The 24214-nt window shown below is 40.9% G+C and overlaps 1 protein-coding gene across 1 annotated transcript in view; it reads right to left on the reverse strand.

Moving 5' to 3' along the window:
- Positions 1–23373, reverse strand: part of LOC115083276 (transmembrane channel-like protein 2) — a 103430-nt gene extending 80057 nt beyond the window's left edge. The window contains exons 1-6 of the mRNA XM_029587085.1: positions 23268–23373; positions 19566–19579; positions 16804–16949; positions 15094–15184; positions 9528–9609; positions 9296–9402 (exon numbers count right to left, since the gene is read on the reverse strand). Of these exons, the coding sequence (XP_029442945.1) occupies positions 9296–9402; positions 9528–9609; positions 15094–15184; positions 16804–16949; positions 19566–19579; positions 23268–23373 (546 nt within the window). The remainder of the gene's footprint in view (positions 1–9295; positions 9403–9527; positions 9610–15093; positions 15185–16803; positions 16950–19565; positions 19580–23267) is intronic.
- Positions 23374–24214: the final 841 nt, after the last annotated feature.

Raw genomic sequence — 24214 nt, forward strand, 5'->3', positions numbered from 1 at the left:
AACTACCCAAACACCAAGAAGAACCCATGCTACTGATGCAATTAATAGCAGTGGCTATTCCCTAAGTATAATTGATTAATAGCCATTAATGGACTTCTCCTCCAAGAACTTATCCAAACCTTTTGGTTTGGATAAGTTTGCACCATGTGCAGCGGAGTCCTATGAAGCGGGGAGCAGGTGGCGCACAGGTATCGGGGCATCAAGGCGCAGCTGAAAACAAAGGGGGCGGTGAGAAATAAATATATACAGTGGACCGGAGAAGGAGTCCCTTGTCCCATCATCCTCACCCCCACAGAGAAGCTCCTCGTGCAAAGGATGGGTCCAGATGTCTTTGAGGGCATGGCTGAGTGGCTGAATACCATGCGAACTGCAGCCGGTAAATTCACCTCACCTGTAAATGGCCAGGCTAAAATGGGTGTACACATCATTTGGCATAAAATGCTCACCATGCTAAGAAGCAAAATGCACCTCTGATGCCAACTGAAAAAAAAGGATACTTGCTGCCATTGGCACTTATGTTTTGTTTCCACAGCTCTCGCCCATGAAGCAGCCAGTCCAAGCCAGGAAGCTCCAGGGACCAGCAGCGCAGCAGCCCTTTTGCACAGGCCCTTCCTGATGGATGCCCAGACCCAGGTGTGCAAGGAGGATCAGGAGCAGCAGCAGCTACAGTCTCAGGAGGCATTGCAGATGCTACAACCCCTGGGTTCACCCAGCCCACTCAATGTGTCCCTCAACCTCTCTGGCTTGAGCCTTGAGTGGGAGCCAATAGATTCCGCACAACCTTGAGGCAGCACACTACTGTGCCACGCCCTTGGCAGGAGCATCCCAGAAGCCCCATCATGCCAGATTGGTAGGCCCAAAGTTCTGCACTCCACACTATCATCACGGTGCCGGCACCAGCACCAACAACATCCCTGCCACCAATAGAGGAGTCCATGCACGAACAGTTGACCAGTTGGAAAGGAGACATGTTACACAGTGACCCAGACAGAGAAGCAGTGAGAGAAAGAAAGATGAAAGCGAAGAGAGCAGCAGCTAACTGTCTACTGGCCTCCCTTCCCTGGAAGAGGATGTGGTAGGTGAGGCCCATCAGGCAACGTAGCATTATATAAGGTTTTGATGAAGCTGGCTGCCACTCAGTGTGGTGTCTTCGGCTTGTGTGGAAACACATGGATCCGGGGGGGAGGTCTGAAACTATATCCATTGGTAGTCCATGGCGTAGAGCAAGATTATGGAAGACACAGCAGAGCAGCACTATATCGCCAACATTAGGTGGAGCATACATTAAAGCTCCACCCATCTTGTCCAAGCAGCGAAATCGACTTTTGAAAACTCCAAAGGTACGTTCGATGACACAGCAGGTAGCACATAAGGCCTCGTTGTGCCTCGTCTCTGCTGGCATGTTGGGAATGGCAACAGGAGTGAGATGCCAGGTCCTGCAACCATTCCCAGAATCTCCTATGGTAAAGACAGATTTAAGCCATCAATCATAGCATTGTCACTTGCAGATCTGGATGGCAAACCACAGCATCCTATAAGACTGTATAAGGTAGCCAGGACCTTTCCCTGAGCCTTAAAGGCCGATTTGCCTAGCCTAAGTGAATGTCACATTGTTCTGGGCCTGTATATGTACAGGACAGCAGTAGCCAAAAGTAGCTCAGCTCTTCCGGACTACTAAACTGCATCTGGGCATTCCAACAATTGCGTGCCAGGACCTTGTAACTGAGCTAAGGCTACTGGTGTGTAGCAGTCTGCCAAACTTGAAGCAGTACATAAGATCTGCCACACCTGTGTTAACTGAAAAAACGGTACCTCGTGGTGTGATTGTGAATGGCCCTGCCTGCTCTGCAATATGTCCTCCAAAGAAACCTAATGGTGAGCCCCAACACAGGGAATATGCCAGGCTACCAACATGCACAGGACACTTCTTCTGGTTTAGCTGCATGAGGGTCAAGACAAACTGTGGCTGACAATCTGGATGATGCATCACTAACCGGCCACACGTGATCGTGCAGTACTAGTAGTGTGGACACTTGAAGCTTGTCATTAACCAGTGAGATTTAAATAGCTCCCAATGGGAGGATAGGAACAGGGCCATTTTGAAAATGAACACCTTGAAAGTGTATGGTGCCTGCTCATACACCAAGCATTTTAGGGCAGGTGCTTTGTTTGCCCTCACAAGATAAGCAGGCCTCCGCAGCAAGGGGAGAAAAAACCAGGCCCTTGGACAATGTAACTGTACAAGCCACTTGTCATGGCAGTGATGCTGTTACCTCCCCCCCGCCAGACACACCCCATGACCGTGTTATTTGCCACAAACACATAGCCAGAGATGGAATATAGAAAGAAGCATCTCTCTTACCTATGAGCCAACCTTCACCAACAAGCTGTCCTCAAATTTTTTACCCAGGCCTAATTGCCCAAGGAATTGTGCGTGGCTCCCTGGTACCTGGACACCATGTTGAAGATGCGCATTCGAGCGTCACTGACAACTTGCACGTTGATGGAGTGGAACAGCTTTCTGTTGCAGCACATTTCCTCCCTGTTATGGGGTGGAATGGTGGCCATGTGAGTGTAGCTCCCAGAACATATTGGGAAAGTTTGCAAAGGCATAAAAGCCTCTCTTTAAGTCCATCAAGACCTGTCTGTCTCGAGGAAATGCTATGTAGCGATTAATGCGGTCAGAGACTGTTGTTATGACCTGGTCCAGACAGTGGGAAAAAGTGGTTTGGGACATTCTCCCCACGACCCCTACTGTTGTTTAGAAGAAGCCGGTCACCATGAAATGCAGGGTGGCCAACAGTTTGGTGAGGCCAGGCACAGTGTGGGAACTTTCAGTGACCGGATCCTAATCCCCTCGGATTTCTTCATATAATTCAAGGATAGCCCACGACTGAGGGGATACCTGCAAACTACATAGTCCTCTGGCATGCCCAGCAAGGATATTCATGGAGGAAAGATGCACTCCCTGTATCTCTTCCATCGTGGCCACCTGCATGCCAGGCGCTGCCCTGGGCCCTGACCCTGTGGGGCTCATGGCTCAGCCTCCGGTGCAGGGATTTTTCTCGGAGGACTTGGAATTGCCTCTGCTTGCCCTTGCCTGTTCTTGAGGTTGTTTTTCTACTTGTTGTCTGAAGCGAGCCTCCTGAAGCATCCAGTATCCCCTAGCAATTAAATTTGCCACAAACATTATGGCTTTAGGAAGCTAGACCAGGTAAGAACAGTGTTTTTATTGGCTCAGGAAGGCCTGGCACGTGTGTCTGTTATAATTCCTTTTTTTATCGCATGTGATAATCACTGTGATAATACCCATGATCTGTGATATCAGCTGCCGGAGCAGGATAAATAGTTTTTTCACCGTACTGCAAAAAAAAAAACCCCGATGTAGTTATTTCTGGCATTAAATCCCACAATAGTGTGTGTTATTCTATCGCACTCCTCGATAGCAGACCCTTATTTCCATTTACTCCGCCCAAACTCCTCTCACTTGAATACTCAATTTTTAATTTGCTTATGCATTTTGTGTTGTATTATTTATCATGCATGTTACAGCGTTATCACACGCGTTACAGCACTATCGCGTGTGGTAAGGCTAATGCAAAATGATAAATGACCCGGTTAAACTGTGAGCCCTCTGGAAAAAGGAAAAATACCTACAGATCCTGAATGTAATCTGCTTTGAAGTGCTTGAAAAGCGGAATATAAATCGAATAAATAAATAAGAAGGTAACCATTCTTCTGAGGTGGTTTTTTTTTTTACTTATTTTTATTTATCTATTTTTTTATTTAATATCATTTATTAATTGCCTTTCAGACAAGTCTTCCATACTGATTTACAATATAAGATTAAATCAATCAAAATAATCACAATAAAAGAAAAGAATCATAAAACAATTAATCATAAATTTTACTTTAATAATCCAGCAGAGTATTACATACTGAACTAAATGACATCAAAACTTCAAGGAGAGGGCCAGTTACCAATCTGCATCTTATCATTGCCATCATGATTAAACTCTAATCATTAAAAGCTGCTGTCATAAGCCATGTTTTCAAGATTTTACGAAACTTGAAAACATCCTTCTTTTCCTTTAGATCCAGTGGAAATGAATTCCATAATACTGGAATTCCTGCTGCAAATGAGCGATTTTGCAATCTCGTCCTACGAAAAGCTTTAATACTCGGTAATTCAAGAGAAAAACGTTATTTCGATTGCAAATTCCTGATAGCATCATACCATTTTAATGTCCCTTTTCAGATGTTGATCACAAGGGCCATTCAAGGCTTTAAAAGCAAGCACTACAAATTTTACACAGGGAGCCAGTGTGAACCAAATTACAATGGCTTTGCAGGAATTCTTCTAGTACTTCCAGTAATTATATGTGCTGTGGTATTTTGATTTACCTGTAACCTGTGTAACAAATTTACTGGAAATCCCATGAACAGCGCATTACAATAATCCAAATGAGATAAATTAAGTGCATAAGCCACTGTTTTCAAAGAATTCCAATCCAAAAATAGTCTAATCTGTTTTATCATTTTTACTTTCAGGTACATATTATGAGTTACTTCATTATGAGTTACTTGCTTGTATGTGTTTCTCTAGACAAGCTCTGGGGTAGATTTTCAGACGAGCGCGAACAGCCTACTTTTGTTTGCGCTCCAGGCGCAAACAAAAGTACGCTGGATTTTAGTAGATACGCGCGTAGTCGCGCGTATCTACTAAAATCCTGGATCGGCGCGCGCAAGGCTATCGATTTCGTATAGCCTGCGCGCGCCGAGCCGCGCAGCCTACCCCCTTTCCCTCCTAGGCCACTCCGAAATCGGAGTGGCCTAGAAGGGAACTTTCCTTTGCCCTCCCCTCACCTTCCCCTCCCTTCCCCTACCTAACCCACCCGCCCGGCCCTGTCTAAACCCCCATCCTACCTTTGTCGGGGGATTTACGCCTCCCAGAGGGAGGCGTAAATCCCCGCGCGCCAGCGGGCCTCCTGCGTGCCGGGCCGCGACCTGGGGGCGGGTACGGAGGGCGTGGCCACGCCCCCCGGGCCGTAGCCACGCCCCCGTACCCGCCCCCATAACGCTGCCGACACGCCCCCGCAACGCCGCACGCTCCGGCCCCGCCCCCCGACACGCCTCCCGACACGCCCACTAGAATGACACCTAAAGATCTTTCTTCATTTTTCATCACTAAATCCACATCATTCAATTTCAACCCTTTTTAATCTCTCCCATACCAAGCCAAAGCACTGCTTCTTACTTTTATTTACTACTAAGTTACTAATATTCAACCATTGGGAAAGATTAGCTAAACAATGATTTATACATAGATAATCGTCATCAACAAACTTGCCTATTGGGGACAAAATCTGCCCATCAACAGCATAAATAAAAGAACTAAACCCCACATCTCGAATAATGTTAAATAGTAAGGGGGAGAGAGATGATCCCTGAAGGATCCCCCATCTAACCTCTTTCACCCTCAATATTTCACCCTGAAAATTCATCAGCTTTTTCCTATTTGATAAAAAAAAATTTCTGACCATGACAAAACTCGACTCTTCAATCCTATAGATTTACATTGATGTAACAATGAGTGATTTTCCACATCAAAAGCACTAGAGAGATCCAAAAGGATCAGGACTCATTTTCCCCTTTATCTAATCTAGGTAAAATTTCATCTACTAAAGAAGCCATTAAAGTTTCTGTGCTACACCCTCTTCTGAAGCCTGTCTGAGTTGGATCCAAGATTTCCTCCTTTTCTATGAAGGTCGAGATCTGTCTCGTCACTTCCTTCTCTAAAACCTTGGTGGGAAAGGTAGATTAGAGAAAGTTGTTACATAACCTAGGGTCCAAGCCCTCTTCAGAAGAGGAGCCACCACAACTATCTTACAAATTTCCAGCGCCTTTCTGTTCTCCAAAGAACAGTTAATAACCTGCTGCAAAAACTTTAAAACGTTATCAGAGCAACCTTTAACCTGCCATGATGGGGCAAGGGTCTAAAAGATAATTAGAAGGCTTGATCTGAGACAAACATAGTTTCAATTCTATCAAAGAGATAGATTCAAACTCTTTCATTGATGCATAAGGCCTATTCTCCCAATCTGAGGTTAAGCCATCACTCTTTTCCCACAAACTCTGATTAGCGCCAATTATTCCACCTTTAGGTCAATTTCATCCTTGTTCTCTATCCCATTTACAGATCCTTCCAAATTCAGTTCTAGACTCTTAACCACTATTTCTACCTTATCAAATAAATAAGAAGACATTATTTCAGAATCAGGTAGGTCTTCATACAACAGGGTCTTCCTAGATTTAACTCCCAACATAGAATTCACAACCCCGAAAAGAACTTTAGAGTTCTTCTGTGTGGATTCAATCAAGCCTCTAAAATATTGTTTCTTCTTAAAAAATATCTGTCTAAAATATTCAACATTTTTTTTCATGCCATAGCTTCCTATCATCATTGCGTCCAGAATATTGCCAGCATCTTTCTAATCTATGATACTCACATTTCAATTTCCCCAATTCCACTGAGAACCACGGGGAAGCACAGATTCTTTTCTCAACAATAATCCCATTTCTTTCTATTCCTTCCAATTTAGCAGTATGATTGACTTAAAGGTGAAATTTTGCACCCAGTTTTGCTACCTGTATGGGTAGCAAAATTGCACGCAAATGAGGACACTAACCTGTGGCAAATCCCTCGGGTGTGTACATCAGCCTCACTGGATAAAAGATCATAACTTCAGGAGGCTGAAAGTTCCATAGCAAGGATTAACTATTTGGTATGTCATCTAGAAGAAAAGAGAATCCAAAGTTCACACAGTACCTTCTAGTACTTCCGAAGGTTCATCCCCATCATGAGACCTTTCTACCCCAGATATTGGCACGCAGCTCTTCCTGTGATTTATTCCTCAAACAGATCACCCAGTTCCACATATTATAGTCAATACTTCCAGAGATTTTAACATTACAATGATGCCTCTCCTTTACTTGGGGTTAGAGTTCTGGTTTTCTCATGAAAATAAAAAAAATTAGGTTGGTATTTATTAATAAGTTCCTGTCTTTTGAGGCAATGGATCATAATCAAACACTACTTAACCAGATAAATCAGATTTATCCAGCTAAGTGGCAGCCTCCAAATATCCAGCCATACTACTTAGCTGGATAAGTAGTTAGCCAGATAGTCAGTTAGTGGACAGTAGATGTAACTGGGCGGTACTACTTATCCAGCTAACTTGGCTGAATAAGTACTGATATTGAGATGTGTCCAGTTAAGTTACCTGGATATGTCAGACGTGCCCCATAACAGGTCTAAAGTTATCCAGATAAGCTTATCCGGTTAATTTTAATACTTATCCAGGTATATTCAGCGGCATTGCCGTGCTGCTGAATATCCTATATAAGTTGGCCAGATAAGTCTTATCTGGCTAAATTACATAACCATATATTTCTTAATATATTTCAGAACATGCATACATTTGGTCACATCAGTAAGAGACCTTCAGGAGGCATTTCGTGGGGAGTGGGTGTTATGACTTTATGTATGTGATGAGGGCCAAACCCATCTCTAAATAGATTCCTCAGATTTTTCTAGCTATGGCCAGTGGGAGTGAGTTGCATTTTGAATCCTCCCCTTTCCAAAACCTCACCTTTTTGGGGGATAGGCTTCATGGGGGTATAAATGAATCCCTTGAATCATGCTCAATAGTCAGAGGATCAAGCGTGGCTGAAGAAGCCAGGAGGAAGGAGCCAGAGATCCCTCCCAGGATTTCAGCAGAGAGGGCTAGGAGATGGAGATCACCCGTTGATCTCAGAACAGAGGTGAGATAGAGAAGGAATGCTGTTTTTTGAGATTCATCCAGAGGCTCAACTGAGGAGGTGTTTGATTTTTGAAGATTTTGACTTTTTGGGCTGAAGGGAAGGATTGCCCTCCTTCTCCCTGAGGATTTGGATTGGATATAGTTTTGCCCATATTATCAGACAAGTGAGGGTGGAGGGAGAATGAGAGACTTTGTAAAAGGAAATCAAAAGCCTCAAGGTTGGATAATTGGATTTATAGTTTAAGATTTTGGGAAGTTTGGAACCCATTTTTGATATTTTTGGATTGGAGATATTTTTCCCAACAGATTGGCTGATGCTGGAAGCCACACTAGTTGTCCTGCCCCACTGGTGAGGATATATGGGCTGAGCAAGAAGGTGCAAGAGATAGGTGCATGATGAGAACGTTCACCTTGGATTTGGAAACCCCATGTTTTCTTTTGGTTGTTTGCTGTGTGCTTATTCTCAATTTTTGTGGTTTTTGCTGGGACCCTTTTCTTTAATTTGCAGTTAAGGATTTGAACACCACTTCTGGACTCCTTTTGAATTTTTTTTCCTGCTGATTTCAATGCAAAAACTGAATGGATGGACACTGGGTTGAATTTTATTTCCTGCTTATTCTACTTCTTTTGTTTCCTTGATCCTTTCCTGGACCCTATTGCACCTTGGTGAGATTTTTTTCCCTAGAGCGTGAGTCACAAGTAAGCCAGAGAGTGATTGCACCCAAGGTCCCAGAAGAGAAATCTTCTTCCCTGTCTGGACTCGAACCCAGACCTATTAGTTAAGGATAAAGCTAAAAGCACCAGAAGGGGGATCCGCTACATGTACATAACTTGAAATTTTAAAACTTATTCATATAACCAGAGTGCCCATAACTTTGTGCCAAGGTTTGTAACAGGTAATGCTACACATGTACATATAACCGCAAAACAATGCAATATTCAAACTCAGTTTATTTGTGTATCTTGTGTTTGAAAATCACGTTCTTTAGCGAATGTTTGAAATTATGTGCTGAATTCTGCATCTACGTGCATTAGCAACTATTTACCTCCAAAGTTCTTTGTCAGCACCAAATATAATCTCTATTTCCTTGATTGAAGCTGAGAAGAGACAGGTTTTACTCCTGAAATATACGGTGGAGTTTCTTTAAAAGAAAAACAAAGCTTTTTTCTATGTATACAAACCTAATTGAAGAGTCACAGCAGACAGTTTACTGTGACAGGTAAAGCCCTTTAGAGAGGGATGCTGGCAATAAGATAGGAGAAAAGCTAATTGATCTTATTTTCTAAGGCATTCTTTAATAAGATGCCATTGTGGTAGACAATTGTTCTAGTTTAAAATTGTAAGACTGAAACCGAAGCTTCAGGTCAGGGTAAGCCTAGGGATCAAATATATGTGGACAGCATTATCTGGCAGACCTTGCCAAGTACAAAATGTACTTTGTAGTATCAGGAAAGAAACCAATAGCTCTTACCTCTGGAATTACGACCAGACCAAATATTAAGCCAAAAAGGACTAGATTGACACCATACATCCACCTGAGGAATACAAAATATGAAGCTACTGATGAACCAAAGTGACCTGAAGCAAGAAAAAAAGCCCAGGAATTAAAACTTCAAGTGGAGAAACACTCAAAGATCACAAAATGCACAAAGACATTCTACTGCAGACAAGTATGCCCTGCCACAGGTGAATCTTTCACTTACTTTCTACTTCTTTAATCTTTATTTCCCATGGGATGCAGGCGGTCTTAAAATTCTCAAAGTCTCTTTTAAATTTAATCCATTTCTGAAAAAGAAAAATAATTTTATTTTCTCTGAAATTCAAGTATAAGAAGGGATTAGGGAATGATTTGCTAAGCTTTTTTTTTTTTTTTTCCTTCCATAAACAGAATGGGAGAAATGTCCTAGTAAATCATCAAGGCCTTAGTCTTAAAGGAAAAAGAAGAATGGTACTTTTACCTTTTGGAACCTGGCAGCAGTTTTTTCAATCCCTAAACTGCATGCACAGAACTAGGTCAATAATCAAAATAGTAATTAATAATATAAGGTGCAACCTTTTTCTTGGACTAAGTTAATACATTTCCTGACCAGTTTTCGGGAGTTACACTGCCTTCATCAGGTCAAAACAAAATGAAAAGGTCAAGGCAAAAGACAGCATTGCCTGAAGAATCGGAGTGAATCAGATCATATTACAGTGGTGGTGTGAAGGGAACAGGGTGGACTGGGGGGAAGATAAGATAATGATGTGTTTGCAGACTGATATGAAGGTAACAGAGAGGCAGCATCATTTATGCCAGATAGTGAGTTTGAAAACCCCTAGACTTCTGTCAGCTCCTTTACATTTGTTTTGAAATGTCTGATCATTTTAACTTCAAATGTCTTTCATTCCTAAATTGTTCTGAATTTCTTTGTTAATTTCCTGATCAAATGATCATTGATGTAGTCCTAAAAAAAATGTTGCCTTACTCTTCTTTTGGATGTGTGGTTTACTCTTGTCTGTAACTCTTCACATTTTCTGTACTGAATAATATATACTGCGTTAGAGGAGGAGCATAAGTAGGATCCCCATGGGCTGTCTTTCTCTTGTCATGTGGATAACTGACAGGGATATGGATTGTGATATGCACCGTGATATGCACTGACATAGTTTGCAGGGACTTGCAGGGGTTTGTGCCGTTTTCTCCTTCATGTAAAACACCCATAGCAAATCTACTGCAATACAAAGAGAGGAAAGCTACAAAGCAGGTACCCTTTGTAGTAACATACAACCCAGAGAAAAATATTAAAAGCCCTACAGCCACTCCTCCTGGTGGAATGATCACGGAAATAAACTTTCCATGCTCCTCAGGTACTAGCCTTCCAGCAATCATGGAAGCTGAAACAAAAGCTAGTAAAAAGAGAAGCTTCAAATGGAAACGCTGAAGGATAAAAATAGCCCAACATTATACTGCATTATACTGCAAACTATGCAATGACCTCCATGATCAGGACCCTAAAAGAGAAAATCAGAACTATCCAGAAACATAAGATATATGAAGTTAAAATGTTCACTTCAAAACTAATATATTGAAGGCACTTTTCAAAGGGATTTCTCTGGTAAAAAAGCATTTTATTTATATAAATTGCCCGTCTGGATATTGTGGTAAAGCTTATTTTATGGCCATATTGCTTAACAGGCTGATTGTTTTATAGCTATAAATTAACAGGTCAACAGGCAGCCATGAAACTGGTGCTATTTGTACAGTAGAACCAGTGAGCAGAAGGGACTGGAGATTGGTCTTAGAGCAGCACTGTGGAAGGGACAAGGAAGCAAGGGGACAAAAGGCAAAGTAATGTTTCTTTCAGTTCGGCAAATGAACTGAACCAAAACAAATATGAAACAAACCGAATCCTGGAAAAAAAAAATCCCAAACCAAACCAAAAATTCAGTTCCTGCCTGATCATAAAGCAGAATGCATTGGATATGGAGTGAATGTCAAAAATGATCTTTATGGGTGTTTGGTGATATTTTCCATTAACCTTCTTGCTCTCACTTGGATTTCTAGCCCAATCAACACCCTCCCCAATCTTATGGTGATGGAGAGGCCTAGGACTGAAGTGTATGTAATTCAAGGTAAGTACATCTTCATGAACGCAAGCAGTGAGCCAAAGCTTTCTCTGCAACCTGGCTCATGCTATCTTCAATGAATAAAAGAGAACCACTAACTGCAAACCAAAAAATGAAAATGATAGAAAAAAGCAGCACTGACTTTGTAATGTATAGAAATTTAAATTAGTACCACTATTGTCTGTGACTAGGTAACACATATGACAAGAATAGGTCACCATAAAAGCACTAGCTCTAAGTCACTGAAACCACTGGTTCAGCAGCACCTCATAATCATAGAACTACTTGTGCCTGCAAAGAGTAAACATCTCAACAATTCAAAAGTCAAAAATCAGGTGAATCCCAAACCCAGATGGCAAATACCATACTGGCAAATAATTCCTGTTTCAAAGGGAAAAATATTGTAAAAGAAACAGACAGAGCTTCTGCTTTACAGCATGAAAGATTAAAACAGAGAAATTGCAGTCAAGCTGGTATTTAAGAATTCCCCCTCTCTACCAAAGTAGTCACATGATTACATCAGACGAATCGTTTCTAGCCAAAGGCATTGTATGTCAAAATGCCATGCTGACAGTGTCCAAATATTCTGTTCCACTACGCAATTCCTATTTGCAACTTAAACAGATAACTAAATTCAGTCTTTACTCACAGATAGAGGAGGTGGCTCCCTCAGCTCCAAAATTTATTAACAGGTAAAACAAGTAACAGAGTCTTACTGTGCATAAATTGAAGATAACAGCGACCAGAGTTGTCTGGGCCACAGCAATAAAGACAGGTAAAATAAGAATTGTTCTGCAGAGCTGGCCAGATTAGCTGCTGATGCACACAGGCCTGGCCAGAGCTGAATAAAACCACATGAGATAAAACACCCAGGAACCCCTGCTTTCAAGTTAGAGATTAATCCTTTAGAGCCAGTTGCACTGAATATAGCAGAAACATTGATCATGCAGGCTGACAACCAATTGGCAGTATAACAGTAAACAAGGAACTATGCAGAATAAAGCATAAACAGCATCAGCAATAGAACTCAAAAGGCTGTTGTGGAAACAGGACCCTGTGAAAACAAGACAATAGCGAGCAAAAAGAAAAATTCCTATAAAGACCAGACACCAAGGTTCACCAGTTGTTTGATTTTGATGTGTTGGGATGTTCACTTTTTGCAGACAAAGGTGAGTTTATGATTATGAGGTGCTACCATTTTAGAGGCTTTGAGGTAGCTGTTATTTTGTTTAACAATCCACTCTTATCATATGCATTAGCTAATCATACAGATATATTGATTTGGACTTATATACCTTACAAAATCAACTCTGCCCTCTTGTTTGATTTTTAAATTATCTTGGAACAACTAATACAGTAGTTTTCACTGAGGAGTAAAGTTGCTTCATGCCAGTTTCTCTAAAATGCTCTCAGTATCCACTGTCCTTCATGAAAATGTGATATGACATTAATGCATGCGATAATAGTACTATCGCACGGCGTAAATGCAAATCTTTGGAAGGGGTGAGATTAGATAGAAATTTGGGTGGGATTAATTGAAATGAGGGGCGATATGCCCATAATGCTATTCAAGATAATTTTTGCAAATTGCATTTTGGCTATTTCTGGGGGGAGAGAGAGAGAGCGCCTCTGGGGAGGCCTTCACAGTATTCAACTATTTATATGACTATAGGAGGGCCAGCTAATAGCTCGAGGTGAAGTGTTGGTAGTGATTTAGGGTTTAGGGGCCAGTTTTACATGCAGAGTGAGACATATGACAGCACAGTACACCTCGGTGAGATTTGACATCATTTGGAGTGAGGAAAGTCTCACAAAGATGAGCTTTCTACGATGTTCTCGAGTCATAGTTTGATGCATTCTTTGATGGACTACCATTAAGCTAGGACTCGAGAACATCGTAGAAAGCTCATCATTGTGAGACTTTCCTCACTCCAAATGATGTCATAGAGGGGGTAGGAGATGAAGGACTAAATAACTAAAATTCATCTGCTTTGGGAGGGAAGCAGACAACTTGCCCTGTATATTGTGGGAAGGAAGAGATCAGTAAATAAAAGAACTGAATCAATTGCATTTAACATCTGAATCTGAGAAAGACTGTAAGAAGTCACAAACTTACTAAAAAAGAACTTATACCATTTTGAAAGTGAAGTATACAGCTGTAAAGTCTTTAATTCATCACTTTACACCTTATCAGTAAAAGAGACATGTTGGAAACCACCAAACAACTCTCATTTGTTTTACTGAGTTATGACTTTAATGCTCATTTATGCTGTTATCATTAGTGCTGTGTGCAATGACTTTAGGTGGGAAAAACTAAGAGCAATGTGAAGGGCCTTGAAAAGAAACTTTCCCCTCATGCAGGACACCTTTGAAATATATTTTATAGCAATATAACAAGTGTTCCACTTGAAATAGAAATTTGAGCTATAGCCTCTCGAACTAATATCTGGATTCAGCCATGGGTTATACAATGACAATGATATAGCAAACCTACCATAACAAAATAGTGCTAACTGCTGGTACTCAAGCACTAATATCCCTACCTATGAAAAGACAAAACTGAAAATACTACAACAGGCCCTAAAACTGCAAATAAAATACTAGGGTCTTATTAGCAAAACAGAACAAGCCATGCTGCTGATCCCTATGCAAGCAGAATAACTCACCTCAGCTACACATGCAGAATGCAGACACACCCTTCCCAAAAACAGAATAAAGAGACCATAAAGTATAAATAGAAATGCACAGACAAAAACTTAACTGGAAACTATAACAGGCCTTTGTATGCAGTGCAACAATGGAAAAACAGAAATGCCACCAATCCTCATAAAACATTAAACAATAAAAACAAGAAATATAAAACATCACACTAGTAAAACCATACTAATAAGAGAACATTTTCAAACAGCTTATGAATATAAGAACATTCAATAATTAAGAATTCTTCAAAAATGTAAAACTTTTCCAAACAACAATAAAATATTTCAAAATAGCAGACATGCACTGTCACTCTTGTTTTAGAATCTTCATACTGAAAATTGATTTAAATGTCAGGTCACTCTTTCGGATTGGTGAGCTTTTGTGTGATCTATTTTGCATTTGATTTGTGCTTGGGCTTGTTAATTAACAAACTGGAGGTCAGAAACTTTGAAGATCCAAGTCAAGACTTAACAGCATGAAGGTCTGGCAGAGAAAGATGCGGGAAAAGGCCAAATTTGACAAGTCAATTAACTGAGTCATCATTTTCTATCATGAAACAAATAAAGCTGTGAAAAAACTGCTAAAAATGAGTTTACTATTAAGTCTACAGAAATTCTACAAAACCCAGGGATCTCAGATTGTCTTATCAATCAACTACTGCTGCAATTTCAGAAAAAAAAAATCCATGAAGGATCAGTGGAACATCCACAGTAAATTTCCCGTAATGCATGGCAGATTCTTGCTACTAACTGCAGCATTTTGAAGAAAAAAAAACACAATGGTCAGCTTTTCTTGCAAAATGTGGCAAACTCACAGGACTGCCTCAGAAGCTTACCGTGCCAAAATGCATGTGATTTTGTTTCTGCTTAGTGTTCAATTCCATAGGGCCTAGTATAAATTCATAGTCTGAAAAGATTTCCTGGGCCCCTGGGATTCCATCCTATCACTCTTACGGGCACTTACCTTCATCATCATTACTTTGTATGCGTAGAATTTCTTGCCTTTTCCCTTTCCCAGTGCGCCTTCAAATTTTTCTACAAAAGCATGCGCTTCCCTAGTCCAAACAGGTGTGCATTGGAATGGAAGCAAAAGAAAAGAAACATTGATTAAAAAAAAGCATTGGTACATCAGATTGTTATTGGTTTTGAATTCTGGGCTGATATTCCTCTATGCCTATATGCCTGCCACTTGAAATATAAAACAATTTGGTGCATCTTAATATCCCTTTGGCTCTCGCCACGGTCTCGTCACTCTGCTTTCCTTCCTTGAAATCATCCTGTATAATCACCTCAAAGTCTCTTTCTTTATTCATGCACATCAGCATCTCATCACTTATAGACGTGCTGTAAATCAATCATTTTATATCCAGGTGAGCTTATATAGGAGATCCCATCCCATTATGTGGTGGCAGGTTGGTGTCTGGTTGCTGGATCAAGTTTGGAATTGAGACAACCAGGCAGCCCCAAGTGGGTCAAATGGTCCTTATCTGCCATCAACTGCTGTGTTTTTGTGTAATCCTATCTCCATTCCAAAAAATGTCAAAAGTTTGTGGATACTGCAGAAACTTAAAGAAGCTGTCTTTAATGTATACCGAGTTTGAATCTTGTGATGAACATGGAAAGCTGGATTTTCATTGGGCTCTGATCATGTTCGGCAGGGAAACTTAGCCATCACCATGGAATTTGAGCTGGATTTCTGGCCAGGCCATAGCCACCTTTAATATGCCTTATTTTAATTTCAGGTTGTTCAATGAGTCCCATATGAAGTCAGCAGTATCATAAAGAAATCAACTAGTTTCATTAAAAAATAACCCAACTCACAAAGGATACATGGCTTAACGATATTCTAGGAAAAACAAAGAGAACTGAGGCAAAAACATCAGGTGAGAAGGGGAAAGAAGATTACTTTTGTAGTTTGTTTAGGGAAGAGATCCAAGGAAGGATTTTTCAGGATCGTTGCTATGCTGTTGGTATCAGGGAAGATAACCAAACTGAAGGAAACATTGCACATGAAAGAAAAGAGTGGAGATACTGGGAAGAGATACTGGAGAAGAGAAGCTGAAATAGAGTGAGTGCTACATGCAGCTATTCTGGGACAGCAACAGAAAAGACTTAGTGATGGTGTCAGTAAAGACATATCAAAATTAAGAATTTCAGCTCACAAAGGACACTATATACCATCTCTTAACAGTTGTGGAAATAAAAGCATGGAACATCTGTTTGGCAATGTTTTATGCTGACCGGCAAAGCTGCAAAACACCTTTAATATGCTGACAAGTCCAACCGCTGGGTTTTCTGTATAAAATCAAAGTATTTAGGAACCGAGAAAGGGCACGGCTGAGCTTTCTTTCCAGCCGCCTGAAATATTCATAGTGGTCTTTAATTAAACAGAGAAACCTGATCTAAGCTTGGGTATCAGTCAAAGAGGTTCTTTTGCAGATAAGGGTCTTCGGTTACTACAACTTGTCAGCAGATTTTATTCTCTTCCGGTCATGAACACCATGTCAAGGCTTTGCTGGCCAGCTTTCAGACTTGAGCTTCTCTGTTAAAGAATTCAGCAATTCGACATACAGCAAATTCTCGTGAAATCTTGTTGCCTATGTGTGTCCATCCTAGAAGGTGGGGCTCAGATAAGGAAATATAGTGAAGAATGGAAATGCTAGCTCTGTCTTACCTGTACAGTTCCAGTTTCTTCTTCATCCTCCAAGCTTTGTTCTTCATGTTGGATATCAGTTTCTTCCTTTCTTCCACCTGTTCCATCAGTTTGCCCATATCTTCTTCCGTCAGGGATTCCTCGTCAGAAGAGCCAGAATCAGATGTCTCATTGCTTTTCAAAAGGTGGATGATACATGTTAAATTATGAAATGACTTTGGGCAGAGATAGCTCAAGGGCACCATTTTAATGTACAACTTTAAATGATTGGATTTCGACTTTTTACATTTTAAGTAGGAAAATAGACAGCTTTGCTTGATATTGACTATCGTGAACACTATTTTAACCTGGGAGAATTATGCCTGCTGTAAATTAGAAGGAGGAACTGTAATAATTGCTGCTATCTGAGTTGATACTTGGACTTTAATTTTTTTAACCCCCATTTTCTTCTTTTCTCAGTCTCTGTCACACCCAGCTCCACACAGATGGCATGCCGAGGTGACCCAGGGAACCCTCTCTGGCTTGAGGTGAACCTTTGGCAACCCTCATTGATTGGTAGAGGCTACCGTAGGGTTGATAGCCATCTTCCCTTCTTCCCCGGACCTGATCACACCATCTCTGTAGTATACTTAGGGCTGACTGGTCCCCAATAGATGGACTAGGCGAATCCTGATCTCTAGTACTGCTGTGCACAGCTCTACAGCCTATGTCAAGGGGCTGGTCCTGTACTTTGACTGCACTATAAAAGAGACTCACCAGATAATATTCTGAGTCTGTGATTAAAAAGGAATTAATTAGACAAGGTGACATAAAGAGAGGAAGATGTATTTATTTATTTTATTTATTTATTTATGGTTTTTATATACCGGGAGTTCCTGTATACAATACATATCACTCCGGTTCACAGGTAACAGTAAAAACTACTGCCGGATGGCAGTTTACATGTAACAAATCTTGGAACAAATCAAACAATTGATCTATAATAAAGAAAATCAAACTAAGCTCAACTTTAAGCATATAAATAAGGCAAATAATAATAATGAATAAATAAGGCAGAGAACAATACATTAAAACCAAAGATGTAAGAAGAAGTAACCAGATTTGGGAGCATCCTTGAAGTTTTCATTTGCCATATTTTCTATTCATTTTCTAGGGACTTATGGAAGGATTTTGCCACTACACATCTTGCTGTATATATGTTTTCCTGGAGCAGCCACTCAAAAGCATCAACATCTAAGTGGTTTCTGTGTGGAATATGGATTTGAGTTCAATGTAAATGATCCAAGGCTGACAATAACTTCAAAGCTAATTTGTGCCTGGAGAGAGACTTAATTGTAACCTACAAGGAATTACTGCGGGAGTAGAAAAATTTAAGGGGAATAGAGCCCTATGAGAATAAAACTAATTATCAGAAAGAAAATGTAACCATCTATTAAAAATATATTTCTTTCTACTCATAGTGTTGAATCCTTTCCTAGTAGCATTTTGCCATGTTTGGTTTGAATGCATTCTGTGTAGCGATCTATGTTTCTGTTGATCACTGTTGTTCATTTAGTTAACCACGACTGTGCCTGGGGACAAGCAATGGTGGTAGAAAGTATGGAGGAATGATAGCAATACGGGTGTGAACTAGCTGGAGGTATGGAGAAGCTGTAGTGGCAGTGGTAGAGATGTGTAGGATCAGTGCTGCTGAAAGTAGATCGGAGGGGCTATTGTTGGAGTGGTGTGTGTGTGTGTGTGTGTGTATGTGTGTGTGTGTGTGTGTAGGAGCATCCACTCTGCGAGGTATGGAGGTAGGCGGGAGTGGTGGCGGTGAGAGGACCAGGCAGTTGGGTGAGGGGGCACGCGAAGGTCCAGCTTCAGCTGTGGGGGAAAGCAAGGAGAAGAGGTAGCGGCAATGGCGCAGTGGAAGAGGAAGATCGTGACACAGGGGTGTAGAGAAGTTGACTGCGGCTGAGTGGGTGGAAGCACTGCAGCAACAGGAAAAGAACGAGTAGGTATGAGGGTGAGGGGAGTAATGTGTGGAGGATCCGCAGCAGCGGTGGTGTGCAGCAGTGGCTGAGGCTAGGGGGGTGGCTTAGCATTGCTGGTGACTGTGTGGAGGAGTGGCGGCAGTTGCAAGGGTGAAGAGTATATTTGGAGGTGCAGCAGTGGTGAGATTGAATTGGAAGGGTGGCATCAATAGGGGGTGCACTGCTGCATCAGCAGTGGTGGAAGGGTGGTAGCGATACATTGGAAGTTGTGGAGGTCTAGTGGTAGCAAAGCAGATAGTGCATGTGCCATAATATAGTTCAAGGAAAAGCAGGTGGACACATGAAGCTCATTACAAAGGTTAAAGATTTTGCCTGCAGAGACCTAAAAATAACTAGCAAAATGCTTACTGTTAAACTAGAAAAATGATTATTGGATGTAGAACTAGAAAAACAATTCCTGAACCTCAAGTTCACTGTCATTTTAAAATGTTTGTAACACCACTGAAAGTGATAATTATCCTTGTCTTTTAAATAAGATCTCTGGTTTCTGATGAAGAGCAGTCTTATTTTTTTTTTTTTACAGCTGATTACGTGTGAACTTCTGACCAGGGCTGGCATTAGGATTTTTGCTAATCTAGGTGGCTACAAAATATGCCACTCACGCTGCCACTAGTCTCCACCCTCCCTCCTTCTACCTTGCACACCTTTAAAACCCACATTTATCCCTGCCCACTCCCCCAGACACACACCCTTCAGCCACTCACTATTCTTTTTTAAAGCAGGATCTCTGCAGCGGGTCTCCCCAGATACTGACTGACTGCTGTCTGCAGCAGAGGCACTGAAAGTGGTGGCACTCTGGCCCTAAGTACAAATTAATGATTTTCACCTGCAGGCATTACATTTTATAGAGCATCAGATTTCCATCCAAGCACTGAACAGTTTACCATCTTACAATATAATGTAGCCTGCCAGCTTTGAATCCTATTGTGAGCCCACCATCACTACAAGCCATGACAGTAACTTTCAAACAATTGCATGGGCATACATATACATGCGTATGCTGGCTCACACTAATGGAAAATTGGTTGTACGTGTGTACATGTGCATGCAATGCTATATGGACGCGTGCATGTGTGTGCAAATCCCACGTCTATTGCATAAATCAGGGAAATTTTTACATGGGACACATGCCGATGCCATACCCTGTTTTCCCAGTTTATTCCCAGTTCACCAAGTTTAGGACAGGGCTTGCAGACCCCCCCTAATTTTAGAGCCACCCTTCCCTCTCGTTAACCCCAACCCTTAAAACCCTGCTGCCTGGTCCACATTGTTTTATTTTACTACTTACACGTTTCCATAGCAGAAGTAAAGTTACGCCACCGGGGACCCCGCCGTGCCTGTGTGCATAAATATTTGCATGCAAAATTTTTGGCCAGGCTCTGAAATGCTCACACCCTGCCCAGACCATGCTCTTCCCCTTTTAAGAAACTTTTCACTTGTGCGTGCAGCAGGAGATATGGGCATCCATGGAGAGCTTATAAAATCCACTTGGAGCACGCTGGCCCAACTCGTGCAGTATCTCCCATTTTTGGCACATGCAGGGCTTTTAAAATCTATCTGTGTGGTTTTAGTATTGTATGTTTGTTTTACTTTTCTCTGTGCTTTAATATATGTATTGATGTTACCCACCCAGAGCTGTGGATGGAGTGGAATATACATTTTAAAAATAAATAAATAAATAAAGGTCTGTTGGCCAGCACATGCACATAATCCCAGGGTGGCGCTGAAGATGTTAGGCAGATTTCAAGACTTTACGATATTGGAATTTCTTCAAATTAATGAATCCAGTTTGAATTTCCTACAGAGCCAGCCAAAGAAGAAAATCAAAAGGAATTCTTGAGCAGATCTGGCGGAAATCTGAAATTTGCGTTGAGTTGGAATTCTTTTTTTTTTAAGTTTGACTTCAAAACGTTCACATAATTAAAAAGTTGGAGATAAAAACCTCACTTGTCTCTGGGCTGCTCACTGTGCTCACATGGGTTCTACTTTCCTATCATCTATTGTTGGAGGGTGATTTTCCAAGCCACTTTCCTGGGTAGAACAGCCAAATTGAAAATGACCTTTTTCAAATGCAGCTAAAAGTCCCGAGCAGGTTCCATAGAAGATGATGTACTAAGCTGCACATAACATAGCTTTTTCACATAACATTTTACTACATATGCAAATGAGCCCTGTAGAAAAATAGTGTACAAAATGTATCAGCAAAAAATTTTGCAAAATGGATAAAATTATGTCTCATTTAGTAGCCTAGATATCTTTTTTTGGGGGTGCCCCAGTGGACAGCCCTTAGCCTGGTGTTTGGGTATTGCCAGGTTCTTGTGGCCTGGTTTGGCCTCTGTTGGAAACAGGATGCTGGGCTCAATGGACCCTTGGTCTGACCCAGCATGGCAATTTCTATGTTCTTATGTTCTCTATGCCTTTTCCTGGATGGCTCTTTTGGGACTGCCTGGTAGCTGCTGCTGCATCCCCTCCCTTCTCCCCTGGGGACCGGTGAGAACAGTGCAACCTACTGTAGACTCCTTCCGGAAGCCAAAAGCTAAGGCACCTGGTATAGGGAATTCTTTTATTATTATTTTTTTTTTAATCTTTCACCACCTCCCTGGGAATCAAACCCAGGAGCCAGTATCCTTATTTATGTATAGTTATTATTTTTGTGAACATTTTCACCGATACATTTTGTGTGCTATTTTTCTACTGGTAAATGAGTTTTTCTGTGTAAAAATGTTTGATTATTACCCCTTACTGATTATTATTACACAGGTTGTAACTGACTTTTATCAATACTGCACAATGAATGCCAATAGCATCCCTTGATTTACATTAAGAGCATTCTAACAGAAAATAACTATACATAATAATGACTCTAGGACATGATCACTCACCCTGGAAGTATACTGGCACTGTACAATATATTGAATAATGTAAATATATTCTCTTCTGCTGCTGCACACAACATATCAGCTTTAGGGTTGCTAACTGGCTCCAGATCTTCAGGACAGGTTGATCCAGTCCTGGTTTTACCCCATTGCATGCTGGGACTTATTCTGATCTCCCTATTACATTCCCTAAGAAAAGCAAGACTATGCAGGGGAGTAAAACTAGGGCTGGATCAACCTGTCCTGAAAATCTGAAACCAGTTTACCAACCGTAATCAGCTACAGTTTGATCATTTGCAATAAAAAGCAACAAGACAAAAGATTTATCTGGGATCGGGCCAGAGTAGCTTTCACTGTATACACAATGCAATAAATACATATTGTGTTAGCTTTCTGAAAGAATAACTTCTGTTATCTGTCTCCCTAAGTCCTGCTAGAGATGCTGTTCTTAACCACCACCACTACCAGAAGTATTCTTCATATCACTGGAGTAACTCTCACCCCTTCTGTACCACACTGCACAAATTCAAATTGTCAGTATTATATATCAAGATATTTGCAATATTTATAGGCATGTCCATATGTGAATTTGACCCAGGTTTATAGATTTGAGCTGAGTCAAGGTGTGACTGACAGGATGTGGAAGCCTTTCACTTATCCAAACTGATTCATGGATTTTCCCAATTTGAGACTGGTTATCCATATTAATACTAGCACCCAGTTTGGAGGAAAGGAAAACCAAATCTGAAGATACAGTAATACAAAACTTCAATAACCTTTTTGGTCATTTTACAGATCAAAAGCTAAAGAGAGAATACAAAAATCAGTTTGATTAAGAGCATTAGCTCCACTCAGACCCAAGCATCAGCTGCATTAAAAGGTCCTTTATCCAGAAAGTTTATACTAGTTGCACCAGAAGAACACCTACAGTCATGGCAGGCCCATTATCAGGTGCAGCGTGAGTGTCTGCATTGCTTGTATCAGGGAACTCATCACTACCAACACCTAAGGGCACAATAACAATTGCATCTGCAAGCCACCTGGGTTAGAAGCATCATCGCTAGCTCAACCAGGAGGCCTCAGTCATCTACAGCCAAAAATGTTAGTTCTGAAAAGTTAACCCAATATACTCAGAAAAGTATGCTTAAGTCTACAAATGTGCCATTCTTTAGGAATCTCAAAGTACACTACCTTGGGCAATCTTTGTACTGGGGAAGCGGTTAATAAGATATTTTAAATTAATATGTAGGGATGCTGTTAGTCCCCTACTAATACCGAAACAGGAATATAACATTTGGTTGGGAGTAGATTGGTGGTTTGTTGGGTTTGCAGTTCAGGTGGCAGCTAACTATGGAACTGTCCCAGCGTGTTTCTAGAGAGCTCGCCATTTTACTCTCATGGATCCTTTTTGCTTTTGAGGAAGCAGCATGTCCTAAAATGTGCACTTGTTTTTCTAATTCAAGCATTCACAGTCTGAACTTGATGTCCACTCTCAGCCATTGGAAATTCGCCTTTGTAAGAACCCTAACCCTCTCCTCCTCTCTATACTTCCAATCCGCTTAAATTTGTTCCCTACTCTTTCCTCTCCTCTTTATTTTCTCCCCTTGCTTACCTTGAACCTTCTCTCTCTCTTTACTTACCCAGCCCTTACACTTATAATTTCTATTCTCACCCCTCCTCATCTCTAATCCGTCTTCTCCTTCCACTTAAGCTAATATCCCCATTATACATCAGAAAACCCAATTATAAGATACTTTCTTTAATTATGTTATTTAATGATGTTCTTTATTACTCTGCTTTAGCCGAGATATTAATTATAATACTAATGTTTTATGTTACAAAATGTTTCCATGTATGAAGTTGTTCAATTGTAAACCGGAGTGAAGGCTTCCCGCTATACTTCGGTATAAAAAAGAACCTAAATAAATGTTAAGCTCCACGGAGATTTCTATTTTGAATGAGAGTTTCTTTCCACCTTCTCATGCCTCCTTTAACTTATTTAGTACCTACTCTACTAAGACTTTTCTCCCATTATGTGTCTATGGGAAAAATGCTTTCTAAATTAAGCCTTTAGTCTGGAGTGCCAAATTCTTTTGGACTCAATTAAGCTGTTTTGAGTTTACTTGTCTAACTAATGGAAGAGGTTTCCTTCTTGCAAGAGGAACCTGAGATCACCAAAATCCAAGGAGAGGATGATGACTTCCAGCCATCCTGTGAGAGGAAGAAGGGGAGAAAAGGGAAGGAGATGGACCACATCAATGGCCCATGAATATCTAGTGAAGACTGAGAGAAAGAGGAGAAGGAGAAAAAGGTATCACTCTTGATACTACAAGAGGAGGTAAGAGATAAACTATTACATACTTTAAAATATATCTTTGATCTTCAAACTACATTGGGAGGAAGTACCTCACTTGCCCTGTATTCCAATGGGGGCGAAGAAATCAAGTAGCTAAAAGAACTAATTAAATTGGAATAACATCTGAACTTAAGAAAAACTGTAAGAAGTCACAAAGCTGCGAAAAG

The sequence above is a fragment of the Rhinatrema bivittatum genome, chromosome 2 (genome assembly GCF_901001135.1).
Source record: "Rhinatrema bivittatum chromosome 2, aRhiBiv1.1, whole genome shotgun sequence".
In the NCBI taxonomy this organism is placed as follows: domain Eukaryota; kingdom Metazoa; phylum Chordata; class Amphibia; order Gymnophiona; family Rhinatrematidae; genus Rhinatrema; species Rhinatrema bivittatum.